The following is a 17,107-nucleotide window of genomic DNA, read 5'->3' as shown; positions in this document are numbered from 1 at the left end:
AGGTCACAGTTTGTGGAATCGCGGAGGAGGATTCGCGCGAACTATAGGTTGCATGCACGCTAAGGCAACACCAGATCACGTGTACCATAACTATCGATAGCACACTAGCCCCACTACGTAGATTGGTCTCTCATATATTGCCTCAGGTAACAGGAGCATCATATGCATTAGGTGAGTACCAACGTACGGAGCTGGTAGTAAATCAAGGGACCATCCAATGTTGTGTGCTGTTACCTAGAGGCTTTCAAGTTTGGCCTGGGAGCTGTACCATGGTGGCTGCAAGAAAGGGTATGGTCTTGGAGATGCCTTGATTCAGAAGCTGAATCCAGCATTCTACTGTTCAGATGGAGTACCTAGAGTGATTCCGCGTACGTATCACGAGACGGCGTGGTCTTTCCCATTATTCCGTCACAACCATAAGGCAGATTTCCGGCACCCCATAATGTTCATCGTAGCTCATAAACATGATCATATGCCACCTCGTACCATGCACCACCTCAATCCTGCCTGCCCTTGAGTAATCGCTTGGTCACCTTGTCCTTCTCAATGATGTAAACGTGTGCGCCCCAGCCAGAAAGTGCGTCTCGGTCGACAGCGTTGAGCAGCGCCTGTGAGATCGTCTCGAAGAGGTCCTCGGGGCCCTATCATGGATGTTAGTCTAACCCAACTATACTTGGCGATATAACCCACCAGATCCGGCTCCCACAGCCCCTCACATGTACCGAAGAGTTGATCGCTCGCGGTTCCGCTAACAATAAAGTCCTTGGCAAAGTCGATGCATCCAATGCTGTCGAATCCGCAGATAAAGGGCTTCCCGCTCGTCTGGTTGATACCGGCGATCACCGGGCTGATAAAGTAGGGTCCGAAGCGCTTCTCGTACAGACTTGAGCTTACGAGGTTCGCCATGGTCTGGGGGCTGATGTTGCGCTCTTCGCGGAGGCGGTACATGTTGACCTTGTAGCGGAAGAGGTCTGATACGGTAGAAACGTCGGTGGCGAGGCCAGTGAGACCCAGGAAGACGTCGCCGTATTGGAAGATCTTAGGGAAGTTGTTGGACACAGTGAGGGCTTGCATGCCGAGACGCAGGTCGCATGCTATGGCTACACAGTCCTTGCCCACCATGGCCACACAGGCACCGCCGTCTGTTCAAGTGGTTAGAAGAGTATGCGGGATGGTGTCGGTGGGAGCGTACTTATTGAGAATGGTGACGACTGTTGCGGTTAGCTATGGGCTATAACTTGACAGTGGGGGGCTTACCATGGCTGTGTATGTGATATAGAGCGAAGCTTGGTTGGTGTCTACAATTACAGAGGAGGAGTAGAAGCTCCCCGGTGTGTGTGTGTGTGTGTGTGTTGAAAGCTGTGGTGTTGGTTGTGCTTGTGATGTACTCAAGGTTACAGCTCAGTACGCGGCGAGGCGCGAGCAAGCTCCACCCTGGAGGCTACCCTCGTAGCTTAAGACCGCCTTGGCGCTGCAACTTTTAGACATGCACGAGCAGACACGCCGATACGGATCGCAACGCACAAGATACCCACCATGAGCGCCCAGAAGTCTGTCGAGATTGCAAAGTCGCTGCCGCCGCGATTACTGCGCTTCTTCCAAAAGTACCCGCCACCATCGCTCTTCCCCAGTCTCTCATCTCAACTCGCATCACCGACTTCACACGCAACCCCAGACACAATATCGACAACCCCACCAACCGACCCCAATGCTTCCATGACAGAGACTTCGGCTCCAGACGTCGTCCCAAGACCCTCAAATGCGCCTTCAAATTCAGACATACCGCCAGAAGCACACGATCTGCCCTACCCAAACCCATTTCTTCCACACAAGAACTTCGCAACCGGACGATGGCACTCTCCCGCCTACGGGCTCCGGAAACAAGCTGACCTCGTCAAGCTTGCATCAGAACACGGTGTCGTCGATCTATTACCCTGGACCATCAAAAAGCCAGGCGAGAAGGAAAGGCGGAGGGTAGAAAGAGGACTGCAAGTCAAGGGCACAGGTGAGGGACAGAAGGTCAAGGGAAAGCTGTGGGAGCGAACACTGAAGGGACGTTTGGAGATGAGGAGACAGGCTATGCTGAACATGCCCGCTTTGATCCAGGAATGGAAACAGAGGGGACACGGAAGAGGCTGGAAGAAGTGGCCCAGTGGAAAGGCGAAATAGACTGCCTGTTCTCGAACCTTTTTTGGAAAACAGCCACTCAAATGTACCAACATTCTTCTATTTCACTAGGCAACCAAGTTCAAGTGCGTCTGGATTGATACATAGCAATGTAGTCCTGCCAGGACATGCTGCTAACTGAACTATCTCATCTTCGACAACCCCTCCACGTTATTGTTCGTGTGTGCAACTGATTCTGGGTATAATGTAGGAAATTTGGATAAACACACACATCCTTAGGAAGTCCGGAGTAGGAATGTCATGCTTCACATGACCATCTCCTCGTCCCCATAGCCACCCTGTAGTCCATATTCTCGCGCATATGCATACGCTCCGTAGTTGTTCTCCATGTCCGCGACGCTGCCCACGTTCTTCTGCCAGAGTCCACTACTTCCTGTGTTGTTGTAGACCGGATCAGTGGCCTGGTTGTACTTGTTCGATTCCTTCAACGCCTTCTCGGCTCGTGCCGACTCTTCATACTCGCGCCTAGCCATCATTTCATATCCCGAAGCCATGTAGGGCTCAGCGTTTGCTGCAGCCATGCTCTGCTCCAACTGCTGCTGGTGCTGCTGGATGGCCTCCTGTTGCGCCGACTCCGCTTGCTGCTTCTCGTATCTCAGCTTCGCCATTGCCTCCTCCTGTGCTAGACTGGTGGGCGGCCAGCCGTAAAGTTGTCTAGACATGTTGTAGTCCACGCCTGCTGGATGACCTTGGCGCCCTGATGGAGGGGATATACGCCAAAGTTCGAGGAGACGCAGCCGCTGGTCGTCGTCTGCATTTTGAAACAACTCGATCTGGGAAGGAAACAGGAGAGAGGGATCAATGCTGTTCCTTAGAAGTACAGCCGCGAGGTCCGACGAGTCGATGTGTGTCTTCAAGGCTGGTTCGGAAGTACTACGAGTAGGTACATGATACGAATGTGTATAGTGCTGGGAAGCATAGACGATCTGTTTGGGAGCGTCTTCCTGCTGTTGCTGTTGCTGTTGCTGCACTGGTTGTTCTTGGTGCATCTGTGGTTGCATGGGCTGTTCGTTGCCTTGCGACAAGTTCATATTGACTGAAAACAGCCGGGTAAGCTCATCCTGCTGCATGTTTGCGTCTTCTGCTGCTTTCCCCTGAACGTTGATGCCTGTAGATATTGTGCCGCACTATGACGTAATGTTAGTACTTAGCAGCATCAAAGACAATCGAGCTTACGTTTGAGCAGGATATATTCTGGGAAAATGCAAAAGGACTGTACGAGATGGGCGTATCGTAAGTGCAGTTGCAGTGGTGGAGGAGCTGCATATCCTCTAGGATCTCAACAGCAAGTGGGTATGAGGGGCAACTTCTGCAAAACGGAAAGTTGAAGAATATATTAATTGTCGAGTCGGATGACACTCAGAGTGATCAAATCTATTGTTGAACAAGCTTGGGTACTCGGACTTGAGTTTCGCGGTTGGTTTAGATCTTGAACCGTACTATCCGCGGGTGCGTTGGTTGGGCGCTGACGATAATCGGCGGGGATGGGATCAAAGGCGCCTTTGTAGTCAAGAATAAACAGAGAGAGGTATTCAAAGATACTCGAATCAAGTCAGCAGTGAAGAGGGGTCAGCAGGAAAATCAGGAGCAGTGTGATGGTGGTTCTTTATGTACTGTCGAGTATAGCGCGCTGTCGGGGTCATGCGTGTAGGCGGGATGATTCTGATAATTTTGTCGCCCACATCCAATTAGTGACGAAGCTGAAACCCAACTTGTTCGGCTAGCCCGTTGACAGCCAATAGTGTGTCTTTGGAGCTTGGAAATAGTGGTCGAGTTGGGACGACAACTCATCAAATGTGTATGGGCGTATGCACTTTTGGATGTAAGGCGGGTGCAATTGGAGCGGTCCAGGCGGAAGAAGCCGGGACAACAGGCGGCGGGCACACCAATACAGAACAGACCAGCAGCGAGGGAGCATATCGCACGAACAGGTCTATAGCACGCCATAAGAAAGTTCAAAAGTTGCAATGCTTGTGGGCGTCGTGACTTGCGTACGTCGGTGTTGATGCCTCCAGGTGTCGGGGCCCGGGGGTCTTCTTGGCGCGCTAGTGAGCTACTGGAGCTTGCGCAGATACCCCATTGCCTAGAATCATCAACACCGGGACGCTCGACTTTCAACGTTTGCTATTACGGTAATTGTTCCTCTAAACCCAGGAAACTGCTTGATATACCGGAAATTTCAAATCGCCGTCTTCGGTCCTCACCCCGCCCTTCATGGTAAACACCCCACCGCAGCAGTGCAAGCACCCCAGTCGACCTAACAATGGCGTAGACTTCAATAGGTACGGGCTACGACCTGTCCAACTCGGTCTTTTCGCCCGATGGTCGGAACTTCCAGGTCGAATACGCGGTCAAGGCGGTAGAGAACGGTGGCACAGCGGTCGGCATCAAGTGCAAGGATGGCGTCGTACTCGCTCTCGAGAAGCTCGTCAGCAGCAAGCTCCTCAAGCCAGGCGCGAACAAGCGGATAGCTACTGTGGATCGTAATATGGGCATCGTATCTTCCGGTCTTCTCCCCGACGGTCGCCACTTCGTCTCCCGTGCCCGCGATGAGGCAGCCCAATGGCGGCAGCTCTACAAGGCACCCATCCCCTCCTCGTCTCTCGCCGACCGCATGGGAAGCTATGCCCAAGCATATACCCTCTATTCGAGTGTCCGTCCCTTCGGTATAACCGCCATTCTTGCAGGCTGGGATTCCGAGGCAGAGCTACCAGTAGATGGCCAAGTTGGCTCAGGGCCTACTGTTGGATCGGGAGGCAAGAAGGAGGGTGCGAAGCACGGCGGGCCATCACTCTACATGATTGAGCCCAGCGGCCTATACTGGGTATGCTGAATTGTCCTGTCATCACATGGGTAACAACTAACGATTGCAGGGTTACTACGGTGCGGCTACAGGCAAGGGCCGCCAGGTCGCCAAGTCGGAGCTCGAGAAGCTCAACCTCGCCGAAGGACAGCTATCACTGGAGGAAGGTGTAAAGGAGGCAGCACGCATCATCTACGTCGCACACGATGACAACAAGGACAAGGAGTTTGAGCTTGAGATGACATGGATCAGCAATCTCGACGGTCCTACCAAGGGCAGGCACGAGGAAGTACCCAAAGACATCCGGGAAGAGGCTGAGAAGTTAGCAAAGAAGGCGCTAGAGGGAGACGACGATGATGACGAGGATGAGGAGAAGATGGAGGAATAGACAACGACATGACACTACATAGACGGTAGCATGCATAACGAGCGGCTTTGACTGCCTTTCACGATCAAATGAACAACATCTACAGAAGCAAGTACCGCAAACATCATCTTCACGTTCGGCCCGCTTGCCAAACTTGCTTCGTCGCTCCTGCCGCTTATGGGTCAACAATTACCAGCCCGCGTCATCGAAACGATTCCAGATTCGCCATGCAGGTACATCCGCCCCACTACTGGATAGCGCGTCATCAGCAAACCGATTTTGACAACTAACTCAACAACTTTCTTAAGTACTGTACGTAACGCGTCTCTCCATCCACCCATACTCATTCTTCCTATTCAACTGCAATTTCCCATCATGCCGCCAACACTCATACTTATCCGCCATGCTCAGGCCCAACACAATGCTACCAGCGACTGGTCTATCCGGGATCCTCCACTTACCGAGCTGGGTGAACAGCAATGTCGCGAGCTACACGAGAGTCTGAAAGCGAGCAAGATTGGCAATGAGGTTGAACTCATCGTCGTGAGCGCTCAGAGACGGACACTCCAGACCGCCACTATTGGACTAGACTGGCTTATCAAGAAGGGTACAAAAGGTAAGATAATCACTACTGGGATAGAACATTTTATATATGTGTAACATGAGTATTAATCTAGGTCATAGTCATTCCCGACGCAAATTGGCAAGAAAACGCAGACAAGCCCTGTGACACTGGAACACCCATCGACGAGATCTCCAAGGAATTCCCTCAATACGACTTTTCTGTTGTAGATCCTTCATTCCCGGACAAGACGACAGGCGGAGCCAAGAACCCATACGCCTTTACGGAAAAGGCTATCCTAGCACGTGGACAGAGATGCCTCAAGGACCTCTACTCGCGTCCTGAAAAGGTCATTGCTGTTGTCTCGCATTCGGGTTTCCTGCGTACTGGTGTATGCAACCGCATGTTCTTCAACGCCGATTGGCGTGTCTTTGAGTTTGATGAGGAGGAGATGAAGAAGAACCCTGGGTTCTTCGTGCTGAAAGAGAACGAGGAGACGGAGAAGAACGGTGGCGGTATGGGTAGGAGTGACGTTGGCGTCTTTGGTATCGTACCCGGTGACTTCCCGCCGGAGGTTGAGGAGGAGATCGCGACGAAACAGGCACAGGTTGTTGACGAGGCTACCAAGCAGAACCCAAGTGCTTGAGCTAAGTGTCGTGCGGTTTAATTTTTCGAGGGATTTCCGTTGCTGGTTTATGTGGCGGTTGGGATTCGTGATCAACTAGAAATATAGAAATTGCGTAGACAATAGACTCAACAATATTGAGGATGGCGATCGGAACCAGATTGTTAAGTGGAAATTTGAGTAAATGAGATGCCTTCGCTGGCACGAGCATAATACTCCCTCACTACATAAAGTAGTACAGAGAGCGCCAACTTCAAATGCACGAACTCTTCGCTAATTAACTTCTTGGACATCGAGTATATCCATGGTATCGCAAGTACTCTTCACCCTCCCCGAACCAGCACAAGATGGGTTCTCCACTCTGCATATTTCCCCTTCCACGCTGCATTGAATCCAGCCATAGCCGTCTCTTCGGTCGACCCGGTGATAGCAAGACCAATAGCCTGCCCGTAGAGCAGGTGCAAATCCCTACTTGCCTCTATCAATCTTTTGTTGCTAGCCCATAAAGCCTCTATATTTCTGGTCCAACGTGTCCAGACATGGACCTTGGCGATCTGAATACCTGACTGACGATCGACAAGCGGGTTTGACGCTACTTTATGGCTCGACAGTTCCTTTGAATCCGCCAACCGCCGAAACTGAAGCAGAGGTTTCAGCCATTTCTCCCGCAGGCTGAACTTTGGAGAGGTATCGTGAACCTGCATCCAGATCTCAAGCTCGCGTAAGCCGGTAAGCGTCTTCGCAGCGGCCCTGCAAACTCGTTGTCTAGACATGGATATGATATTAGTTACTTTTGCGTAAAGTATCTCGAGACGCCTCTAACTCTATAACTTCCCATCACCGTACTCACCAACTTCGGCTGTGCTTCTCCTGCCAAATCATGTTTTTCATTTCCCAAGGGTCGCCATAGGTGTTGTAGTGGAGATGCAACTTGGTGATGCTCCCCATGTGAATGCTTGAGGCGAACTTGAAGAAGTTTTCAGTGCGCTTCGGCGCGTCGAAGACAAAGACTGTTTTCTGATAGAGGAAAGGCGCTGTCTCCATGGAAACTTTCTTGCACACGAGACTGAGGGCGGATAAAGAGCCTGACCAGTTCGTTCGCAGACCTTGGACAGCATTGTACTTACCAAGTGGTCCCGAGAAGCGGACCACCGTAGGAGGAACAGTAATTGGTTGAACACTAGTTGCTGGGGTGGTCTTGTTCGTAGGAACTAGATTTGACGACAACTTGACAGTCTGCGGCTTTCGCTGCGTGAATTGGGATCCTTTGCTGGCAATCTCACAGCGACGCTCCGAGTCAAAGTAGTAATCGTATATCTGGTTCCTGATCTCTCCAGGTAAGGCAAGGAAGCCGCGTATCTTCTTTGGGACACGAAGTCCCGTGTAAGCGCGGGAGAAGAGACTAGTTGTAGTCATGATTGTGTTGTCAAGCTTCAGGGATGGTGGATGGCTGGCAGTGAGTTTGTTGTAAATGATTGTTAGCAAAGATTAAAGTACGATCATGCTGGTGAGAGTCAGTGTCGATACTGCCGTACCAGTGAAGATGGAGAGTGGAGAAGCGCGTGCCCAGGTTGGAAGGCTGGGCTTGAGATACGAGGAAGGTACGTGAACGCTAGTCCCCTTGGGGTTAACGAGGGGAGGAGCAGCTGCACGACCTTGAATCGCCCCTGCTCATACCGCCATATCACTATCTGCACGATGTCCTTTCTATTCTCGCGCCAGCGTATCCTCCTTCGCCAGCCTCAATTCTTCACAACTCGCGCCTTTACCTCCTCCAGGGTAAACGCATCTCGTCTCCGTCAACCAGGCGAACCTACTGGACCTAACGAGCCACCGACACACATCCGTACCCCACCCTCTAAAAGTCCACTCAAGGTCTGGCCTATCCTCGCTATATTGGGACTAGGCACATACCTGTTCAATCAAATTGTTGAGCAGCGCAAAGGCGAGGGATACCAGCCAAAAGGACCTATTCAAGGCCATTCACCCAGTGGCAAAGGACAAGTGAAGCCTTCACACCCACACTAGCTATCATGCCTGCTATCGAAGGAACTGCCGCCGGCAGTCGCTCTTCTCCTCGCTGGTCCAGCGACGAAGTGACCGTACTCTTCGTCCTTGGCGGCCCCGGCGCAGGAAAGGGCACTCAATGTACGAAGCTCGTCAGCGACTATGGCTTCAAGCATCTCTCTGCCGGCGACCTGCTGCGTGAGGAGCAGGACCGTGCGGGCAGCGAATTCGGCGAGATGATCAAGACGTACATCAAGGAAGGCACCATTGTACCTATGGAGGTTACCGTTCAGCTACTAGAGAATGCTATGCAGAGTAGCATGGAGAGCGGAGAGAACCACGGAAACCTGTTCCTGATTGACGGTACGATACCTATCACCGCTACTTCCTACTACACCGCCTGACTTAAATAGGTTTCCCACGCAAACTCGATCAAGCCCACGCATTCGAGCGCTCTGTCTGCCCTTCCAAATTCACCATTTTCTTCGACTGCTCCGAGGCTGTCATGGAGAAGCGACTCCTCCACCGCGGCGAGACATCCGGCCGCGCAGACGACAATCCGGAGAGTATCAGAAAGCGTTTCAGGACATTCGTGGAGACAAGCATGCCTGTGGTCAAGGAGTTTGAGTCGCAGGACAGAGTTGTCAAGATCAACGCGGAACAAGAGCCTAACCAAGTTTACCGGGATGTGCAGGAGAAGCTCAAGGAGCGGGGCGTGAAGCCCATCAACCTTACCTTCGTACAGACGCAGGCTTCATAGACATAGAGAGGCGTCCAAGAGTCAATATATCTGAATTGCATTGTCTATCGTGCAGCTCGAGGGCTGCTGTTCATGAACCTGAAAAGCCTCATAATGCATCCGTCCCAAGCCTACCCCTTTTGAAAGAAACAAACGCGCACCAAGAAGACGTAGCCACTTAGTCCATATCTTCGTCGATGGCCCTGTGCTGCTTCCTCTGTCCACCTCGTCCGCCAAACCTCGAGGCCATATCAGCCTTCTGGTCCGCCTTGTTTGCCTCCTCTTCCTTCTCCTGCACGAACCTCTGCTTCTCCTGTTGGATGACTTGCAGGACACCCTGTAGGCTGTTTCGCCACAGGTCTAATCTTGAGGCTACCTCTCTCCACTGGTTATCGCCAAAGACACGGTATGTTGAGCGGTGGATCAGGAAGGTCTGGTTGAGCTGGCTGAGCTTGCCCTCGACGAGACCGGCGCGAATTACGTCAATGACCCACATCTCGACGTCCTCAGATGGTACTTGTAGTGCCTTTGCGATCTTCTCGTAGGGGAGCGACCTGGTCTGGCCGGCTGAGGCAGCCATGGACGCGAGAGTGAGAAGACGCATCTTGCGGTTCAAGGCAGCGCCGTCAAGACCGGACTCCTCAACCCAGCCATCGTGCTCATCCTTGAAGTCGTTGAAGTCGTCTAGCAGATCCGAGTTGAAGATTTCGAGGAGCTGGAAGTAGACTGGGTCGGAGTTGCGGAGGGCTTGGATCGAGTCGAGATCGGTAAGATCTTGGAAGTCGAAGTGGGTGGGGTGTGTGAGGGCGGACTTGAGGGCGCGGAGAGAAAGCTCGCGGGCCTCTGGAGACGACGCTTGTTCCGAAGGGAATGTCCTGAGCGCACGCAGCAAATATGTGTATGCCTGCTCATCCTCGCCTGCGTCCGATGCGACATCGCTTACAGCAAGGTAGAGCTTGCGCGCATCCTCCTCCCCAGTCTGCCATGCGGCTATCCAGCTGTCGAGCTGCTTCAGTTGTGGTCGTAGCGTCTCGAAGTTTGATGTGGCGCGAATGACACGGAGAATGGCGAGGAGCACATGGTAGCGCGTTTCACTGTCCGGCTGGGTGGTGTTGAAGATGGTGCTGAGGATGGAGAGAGCAAGACCACCACCGTTCTGGGGCGATGAGGAAATAGGCGTGCTCAAGTTCTGGCACATCTTGGGAATGAACATGGACACGTTCGGCGACTGGTTTACGAGGTGGATGAGCAAGTTGTATGCCGCGATGAACTCTGCGCACTCATTGTTAGCCCAATGTCATCTCCCATCAACACAACCCCTCTTGTGTCATCGCTGAAGCCGTACCCTTCTCTGGCGCCTGGTTCAGCGCTTGGCTGCCGACGACGAGCTTCTTGAGAACATCGTCCTTCTTGTTCTCCTTGAGCAGGTCCGCGCTCTCGCCCTGGAGGTTGGCGCTCTCATCGCCCTGGGATTTTTTGAGGCTGTCGATGTATTGTGCGAACTCGTCGGTAAGCTCCTCGAAGGTGCCCTCGATGAGCAGCGTGGTCTTGGCGCCCGGCATGGTGATGATCGTAGAATCTGGTATAGGGGGAGAGTGTAGGCGGCGGGCGCAGAGGGCGGGGCTGGTGGATTGTCGACAATGGGAGCGGCGTTGGTGGGATGCCAAGATTGGAGTTGGATTTTTGGAAGTCGCTATCGATAACGCACAGACTTGTGAGACTCAACGCACACGACAACCGGAACCACTTGCTACATTGAAAAGAAACACCAGACTACTACATGTCACGGTTCATAATGCGAAGCCCGCGGAAGCCTTACAAATGTCAGGTGGAGACCTGTCACTGTCCGTAACGAACTGTTGCCTTCTCCTACACCATCATATCAGCTCCAGGCCTACCTACGGTTTCTAGTAGGGCGCTCACCATCATGCAATGCGAGCTCATACGGCCCACCTTCAACCTCAGGATGAACACCTACGAATGATCTCGCCGTCAGCGCACTCCCATCTCTAACGTCCAAGATATTGTTGTCCAAGATGAAGACCCCCATTCGGCCATCTCCCTTCAAGGACGTTAGTCGAACCCGGACGTAGCACGTCGCTCATGTATAGGAGTTCGCTAGACTGGTTGCGGCCATGCAGCACTACTTGTCGATCAATGTCCTCCGCCGCATGAAGTTCCCACGTGTTCGTTGCATTATACTTCACGAGGAAGAACTTGCTAGCGCTATCTTGGCTGCTAGTGAGCACATAAGTGCGTATATTGGAAGAGCTGACTGGAAGAGATACCCATTGTTTGTCGACTGTGGGATCGTCTCTACGATAGGCCGTCAGTGTCTGAACCTAGAGATTTGCCCTCTCAAGCACACATACGATGAGGACCGCAGTTGATAGAATTGGGTACCTGAAGCTGCTGGCACATCTAGCTGGGCTCGTCTACCAAGCGACCATGCCATAGCAATGCCGGACAGGCCTGTAGTAAGAGCGAGGGACAACCTCATTCTGAGCTGACAAGCCGGGTAGTTTCTTGCAATAGATGGAAAGAGACTCCTGTCAAGTGCCGAAAACATATATGCGGATCTTGCGGGGGTGACAGGGGTCGGAATGAAGGATCCTTTCAGCCTACAACATACCAGCTTCGCTTAAATTCGAGCATCATCTATAAACACATGCCTTTCTTAATATCTCTTGGCTTGTACTAAACATGTTGCAGAAGACCTGCATGCCGATAGCATGGCTGTAGTGGAGGCGACAGACCACGTTGTTGCGGCGGGGCCTTTATAATACAGTTTGTCGACTGTTCGCAGTAACGAGCCATCTTTCAAGGCCTTAATACTCATTCTTGTTATTGTAAGCTTATCAAGATGAAGTTCACAGCTGTTGTATCATCGTTGTTTCTCGCTGCGTCGGCCTTCGCGCAAACTACGCCCTCGGGCTTTGCTCCAGCGACCAATGCAACACTGGATGTATACTACGGGACGCAGTATATCAGCCCTGGTATCGTCGTCAGGAAATCTAGTATGAGCGTAAGATACGAGGAAAGAAGGATTATGCTGACAATGATCAGTCACGCAAAGAGCTCCTGTCATTGGCCTCACCAACACGACACTTAGCGGGAAGTACCTCCTCGCAATGATTGGTAAGATCTAAAACTATGCTCGCAAAGCCCAGTACATTGACATTACGAAGACATCGACGGTTCTCAGAATGGACGTACGACAACTGTTTTGCATGCGCTCCTGCAGGATTATACGCCATCTAGCACCAAGCAGAACGGTACAACCGTCCTCACCACAACAGCGACAACCCCATCGTCGTACTTCGGCCCTGCACCTCCCGCTGGTGCGCCTCCCACTCATCGTTACGTGTTCTTGCTGCATGAGCAACCGGCAAACTTCGTGGTACCGGCTGCGCATAAACAAGCCGTTAGCAGCCGGTTCGGTATTGACTGGCCAAAGTTCATAGCTGATGCTGGACTGAAAGCGCCGATTGCCGGGAACTATTTGCAGGTGAAGAGCGGAGATAACACGAAGAGGTGGGATGCGTAAAAAAGGAGCACGATCTCTCGAAGTTGTACAACCCAGTATATTCTACATTGCTAGCTTTTACTGCGTCATCCCAGAGAAGACGTTCATGACGCATTTCTGCATTAAGTAGTACTTCTCATACAACTCAGAATCCCAGCTATCCAAATCCAATGACTAGCGAATCCCCCTTTTCCAATCTGCTTTCACTTCATACTGCCGTGCAGTTCAAATTGTTACCCAAGGTAACTTTAAACACGTCCAGAAGACACTGATGTGCGCGGTCGCCATCCTCACTCAGTACCTCACTGCTATCGATCACATAGGCGCCACCCGGTATGACTATACCATTGTAGTACACAACCGTGTCTATGGTGTGGGCGTTGCATGCTATCATTTTCGGTAGTTAGCACTTGGTCTTTGGATTTCAGTGCGATATGTACCTTTCTTCTCGTTCGACCACATCCATCCAATGCTATACAGCGTCTGATCGTAGTGCGCGACATGTGCCGTAGTATCGTATACAACCCTCCGCCTTCTCAGATTGTTCTCCGTCCATGATCTATCTGTAACGGCATAGGCAATGCATCTTTCGGCCTTGCGAGCGATCTTGTCGATGGCTGTTACGCCGCTGATGGCTGTTGTGAGGATGACGACAAGGCTTGCTTTGCGCATGGTGGTGGCGTTGTATTGTTGTTTGAGATGAGACGGTTGGAGGATTAGGAAGCAGGAATATGTTGCATATTTCGTTGATATGATGTTTGGTGAGGTGTGTTGTTAGGGGTGAAGATGGGGAACCGATTGTAGGTACCGTGGTACTTGGTTAGGGAACATGACACTAACACTGAGGTATTATCTCATCACTTCAGAACATGCATTGTGTATATCCCAAGTTCGTATCCATAAACAGTCTATTACTGTTGCACAAATGCATTCAATGTTTCAACATTGCTATTCGCGGATTTCGCTCTCAGAGTTGGTTCACATCTCAACGTTTCCCAGGAGGTATGCAACGGATTTTTGGACCTCGCTTGGTTACCAACGAGACATCACGGCACACTACAAAGTATGCTAGAGCACTGTACAACTTGAAGTACTGTAATGTATTCGTCATGTCATCACTCGCTTCATGCAAAGCCTAACTAAAATGTTCACATGAAGAGAATCCCTTTGCTAGCCCCCGTATTTGATCAATGCCCGAACGCTTGTGAATTGCCCGCGTTGACTTTGGCAAACTCCTTGTTTTCCTTCTGCCACTTTCTCGCATACCTGACACCAAATCCATGTTCAAAGACCTCTCGGATGGCCTCAAGTGGCATGCCTTTAACTTCGGGGAAGCAGAAGATAACGAAAAGCCAGCCGAAAAAGCAGATTCCTGCGTAAAAGCCGAAGGCTCCAGACGGGGTGATGCCTTTCATCATGGATAGGAAGGTTGAGGCGATGATGATGTTGGTACTCCAACATGTTACTGTGTTGAGCATCGTACCAACTGCCCTGACCTCCATGGGAATCAATTCGGTGCCAATCCATGCCTAAGTTTTGACGTGCGAAGTCAGTATATGTCTCACATGCAGCTTGTACAGGAAAATCACTTACCACTGTCGCGACTCCGCTAGAGTAAAAGCCAACGAAGATGATGATTGTAGCAATGAGAACATAGCCCGGCCAGCCAATCTCGTCGCTCTGAACAGCTAATGTGTGGAGATCGATTGGGATGTAAGAAAAGCTGACGGCAGCAATGACGAGGCAGATGCTCATTCCCAAGACCGTCACCAGGAGTATGCGACGACGGCCGAATTTGTCAACGATGACAAGGTTGACGAGCGAGAAGATAAAGTTCGTAGCGGAAACGGTGATGGCGACGGCGGTGGCGTTGTTGAAACCTACGATCTTGAACAGGGTTGCTGAGTAGTACATAAGTGTGTTGAAACCAGATAACTGCGATATGGCCATGATCGTGCATGCTACGAATACAGCGCGGAATGTGGATGCAGTCGTGAAGATGCGGGCTAGCGTCTTGAATACTGAATCGTCTACCATTGTTTGTGTAGCCTCGTTGATGCTCATCTCGATGCTCATAATCTTCGCACGGCGCTGCTCTTCGGTCGAAGTCGGATAGAGGCGTGTGAGGATGACACTGGCTTCGTCTACTTTTCCGTGTGCGACTAGTTGACGGGGAGATTCGGGGCAGAGAGTCAAGAGGCCAGCAAGAAGGATGGCGGGTGCCGCACCAATACCGACTGTTGCTCTCCATGCTTGTGAGTTAGCACCTCCGACTTGTGCAAAGCCGGCACCGATGGCTGAAGCGAGAAGTTGACCAAAGGTAACGCTCATGTTGTTGAAGGCAATCATTCGGCCGCGATACTTGGCTGGGGCTAGTTCGGAAATGTACAGAGGCACTACCATAGCCGCCGAGCCGACACCCAGGCCTACAACGAAGCGGCCTACAGCAAACTGTGGAAGATGATACGCGGCTGTCTGGAGTACAGTGCCAATAACGAAAACAGCGCAGGCCAGGAAGATTGGTAGCTTGCGACCATATTTGTCGGCAATCATGCCAGCGATGACGGCTCCTACGAGTGCTCCACCGGAGGTAAGTGAGGTGACGAGTTCTTGCTCGGAGGAAGTGAGTTCATGGCCAAGAGATGTGCCGATAGTAACGAGGACCGAGGAGATGTAGCCAGTGTCGTAGCCTCAACAGAGTCAGCATGGTTGACAAGAGCGATCTTACTCAGTAACAGGGGTACACACCGAACAGGAGGCCACCGAGAGAAACGGTCATGGAGATTAGCCAAGCAGCCTTCGAAGCGGCTGTTGCTTCGATACCAGAGAGGTTAGCGATTTGTTCCGCATGTTCGCGTGCAGTCGTAATGTCTTCAATCTTGTCGATGCTGGAAGACCTTTCGTTGAAAATATCGACCTTCTTTACGTCCGAGGAGTTCTGAGCCATGTTGGTAGATAGTTGCCTGTGATGAAGAGCTTAAGGGAGGCTATAAAGTGGCGACCTGAAGTCAATAATGTAATGATGACCGTCGAGGCCCGAAAGCTTGCGATGATTGAAGACCATACTTAGGGAGATTCGACGTCCTACTTATGCTAATCGTATAGTTTCAAGTCTACTCATCGGAAAGGGCCGGGGCGACGCACAACCAGGCTCGATGCGAAGAAATTTGGCAAGTTAACATGGATTGCCATGTTGGGAGTTGGTGTGCCATCATCGCATGGCCTTTCCCCAGACTTCTGCTCGTGTGTCTCCGCAATCTCATCCGATATGCGTCATTTTTCGCTTCGCACCCGCTGGGGTGCATGAGAAAACGCGGGGGTGGGCCCAGAGAGCTGGGCAAACGGGCGTGGAGCAACTGGTTGACAGTCAAATCGGTTGCTGCACATTGGTCGAAGCGTGCGTGGCGGGTCGAGAACACTATTCGCGCGTGCGGCTGAGGGGGTTGGGAATAGGAAGTCCGCGGCGTAAGCTGCTATGTTGGGTGCTACAAGCTCGGGCTTCAATGCCCGTGTTCTGCGGGGTTGCTACTTCGAGTGCTGCAGCTGGGTGGACATGACCCGATCCATCTACCGCGATCTTCTAGAAAGACTTCAGTGCCGACAGAAGGTCACCGAGAACCATGCGTCTTTCGACATGCTTGGTGCCCAAGTGGAGACACGAATTCCACGACATGATGTGTGAGCAACTTCGGGCAACGGCAACGACAACATAGTCTGGTAAAGTTAGAAGTCTTCTGTTCGAATAAGTCACTGGGCTTCGGGACACTCGGGAATCATATTCTATTGAGTATACACGTGCGGGCTATCAATCCGTAGGGCTGGGATAAGTTTGGGATTGTAATCTCGAGTAGAGACATCTAAAAGGAGGATTGCTTTGCGTTTCCGTACCATACTGTGCCGATCTGATGACTACAGGTTTTCTTTCCTCCTGTTTTCAGAGAAGAGGCCAAGGTCTGAGCATGCAGGATATCATTGACAACCCCACTCGATGGGTACTCAAGGCTCCTTGAAATCAAGAAGGAGCAAATCGGCGGAGCAGATTCATGACTCGTCTTACTTGTCCTCGCCGCCGTTCAAAGCGAGGATAGGTCAGCCGCGTATGGTGACGTCGGTGGTGGTATCGGGTTTGTTTGATAACCAAGTTCGAGCGTTCGTACTACTATCAAACTGACATGGATATTTATGACGAGATTCTGGCGACATCATGGCGAGCGTTTCATGCACATTATATTAACATTAAGTATCGCTGTATAAGTCTAGTCATAAAGAGAAACCATTCGTATCGAGACTG

The 17,107-nt window shown here is 51.6% G+C and overlaps 10 protein-coding genes across 10 annotated transcripts; 5 read left to right on the top strand and 5 right to left on the bottom strand.

Annotated features, from left to right (window-relative positions):
• Nucleotides 1-497: 497 nt before the first annotated feature.
• Nucleotides 498-1,260, bottom strand: ALTATR162_LOCUS8031 (uncharacterized protein; the record flags this gene model as incomplete). The annotated part of the gene is made up of 4 exons (XM_043315660.1): nt 498-641; nt 691-1,142; nt 1,193-1,211; nt 1,258-1,260. 4 exons carry the CDS (start codon nt 1,258-1,260, stop codon nt 498-500), a joined length of 618 nt encoding a protein of 205 aa, XP_043171595.1.
• Nucleotides 1,261-1,536: 276 nt separating this feature from the next.
• On the top strand, nt 1,537-2,169 carry ALTATR162_LOCUS8030 (uncharacterized protein; the record flags this gene model as incomplete). Its single annotated transcript, XM_043315659.1, has 1 exon — nt 1,537-2,169. The coding sequence occupies one exon, from the start codon at nt 1,537-1,539 to the stop codon at nt 2,167-2,169; it is 633 nt and encodes a 210-aa protein (XP_043171594.1).
• Nucleotides 2,170-2,432: 263 nt separating this feature from the next.
• ALTATR162_LOCUS8029 (uncharacterized protein) lies at nt 2,433-3,453 on the bottom strand (the record flags this gene model as incomplete). The annotated part of the gene is made up of 2 exons (XM_043315658.1): nt 2,433-3,314; nt 3,364-3,453. The coding sequence occupies 2 exons, from the start codon at nt 3,451-3,453 to the stop codon at nt 2,433-2,435; spliced, it is 972 nt and encodes a 323-aa protein (XP_043171593.1).
• Nucleotides 3,454-4,401: 948 nt separating this feature from the next.
• ALTATR162_LOCUS8028 (uncharacterized protein) lies at nt 4,402-5,378 on the top strand (the record flags this gene model as incomplete). Its single annotated transcript, XM_043315657.1, has 3 exons — nt 4,402-4,404; nt 4,460-5,011; nt 5,061-5,378. 3 exons carry the CDS (start codon nt 4,402-4,404, stop codon nt 5,376-5,378), a joined length of 873 nt encoding a protein of 290 aa, XP_043171592.1.
• A 354-nt stretch (nt 5,379-5,732) lies between these two features.
• On the top strand, nt 5,733-6,565 carry ALTATR162_LOCUS8027 (uncharacterized protein; the record flags this gene model as incomplete). The annotated part of the gene is made up of 2 exons (XM_043315656.1): nt 5,733-5,973; nt 6,042-6,565. The coding sequence occupies 2 exons, from the start codon at nt 5,733-5,735 to the stop codon at nt 6,563-6,565; spliced, it is 765 nt and encodes a 254-aa protein (XP_043171591.1).
• An 825-nt stretch (nt 6,566-7,390) lies between these two features.
• Nucleotides 7,391-7,960, bottom strand: ALTATR162_LOCUS8026 (uncharacterized protein; the record flags this gene model as incomplete). The annotated part of the gene is made up of 1 exon (XM_043315655.1): nt 7,391-7,960. One exon carries the CDS (start codon nt 7,958-7,960, stop codon nt 7,391-7,393), a length of 570 nt encoding a protein of 189 aa, XP_043171590.1.
• A 617-nt stretch (nt 7,961-8,577) lies between these two features.
• On the top strand, nt 8,578-9,311 carry ALTATR162_LOCUS8025 (uncharacterized protein; the record flags this gene model as incomplete). Its single annotated transcript, XM_043315654.1, has 2 exons — nt 8,578-8,914; nt 8,965-9,311. 2 exons carry the CDS (start codon nt 8,578-8,580, stop codon nt 9,309-9,311), a joined length of 684 nt encoding a protein of 227 aa, XP_043171589.1.
• Nucleotides 9,312-9,468: 157 nt separating this feature from the next.
• Nucleotides 9,469-10,852, bottom strand: ALTATR162_LOCUS8024 (uncharacterized protein; the record flags this gene model as incomplete). Its single annotated transcript, XM_043315653.1, has 2 exons — nt 9,469-10,562; nt 10,636-10,852. 2 exons carry the CDS (start codon nt 10,850-10,852, stop codon nt 9,469-9,471), a joined length of 1,311 nt encoding a protein of 436 aa, XP_043171588.1.
• A 1,301-nt stretch (nt 10,853-12,153) lies between these two features.
• On the top strand, nt 12,154-12,837 carry ALTATR162_LOCUS8023 (uncharacterized protein; the record flags this gene model as incomplete). Its single annotated transcript, XM_043315652.1, has 3 exons — nt 12,154-12,307; nt 12,357-12,428; nt 12,479-12,837. 3 exons carry the CDS (start codon nt 12,154-12,156, stop codon nt 12,835-12,837), a joined length of 585 nt encoding a protein of 194 aa, XP_043171587.1.
• A 1,166-nt stretch (nt 12,838-14,003) lies between these two features.
• Nucleotides 14,004-15,763, bottom strand: ALTATR162_LOCUS8022 (uncharacterized protein; the record flags this gene model as incomplete). Its single annotated transcript, XM_043315651.1, has 3 exons — nt 14,004-14,345; nt 14,410-15,506; nt 15,565-15,763. The coding sequence occupies 3 exons, from the start codon at nt 15,761-15,763 to the stop codon at nt 14,004-14,006; spliced, it is 1,638 nt and encodes a 545-aa protein (XP_043171586.1).
• Nucleotides 15,764-17,107: the final 1,344 nt, after the last annotated feature.

This window comes from Alternaria atra, assembly GCF_907166805.1.
Source record: "Alternaria atra isolate CS162 genome assembly, contig: 28, whole genome shotgun sequence".
Lineage (NCBI taxonomy): Eukaryota > Fungi > Ascomycota > Dothideomycetes > Pleosporales > Pleosporaceae > Alternaria > Alternaria atra.
The sequence above is the reverse complement of the archived record's forward strand: the minus strand, read 5'-3'. Positions and strand labels throughout refer to the sequence as shown.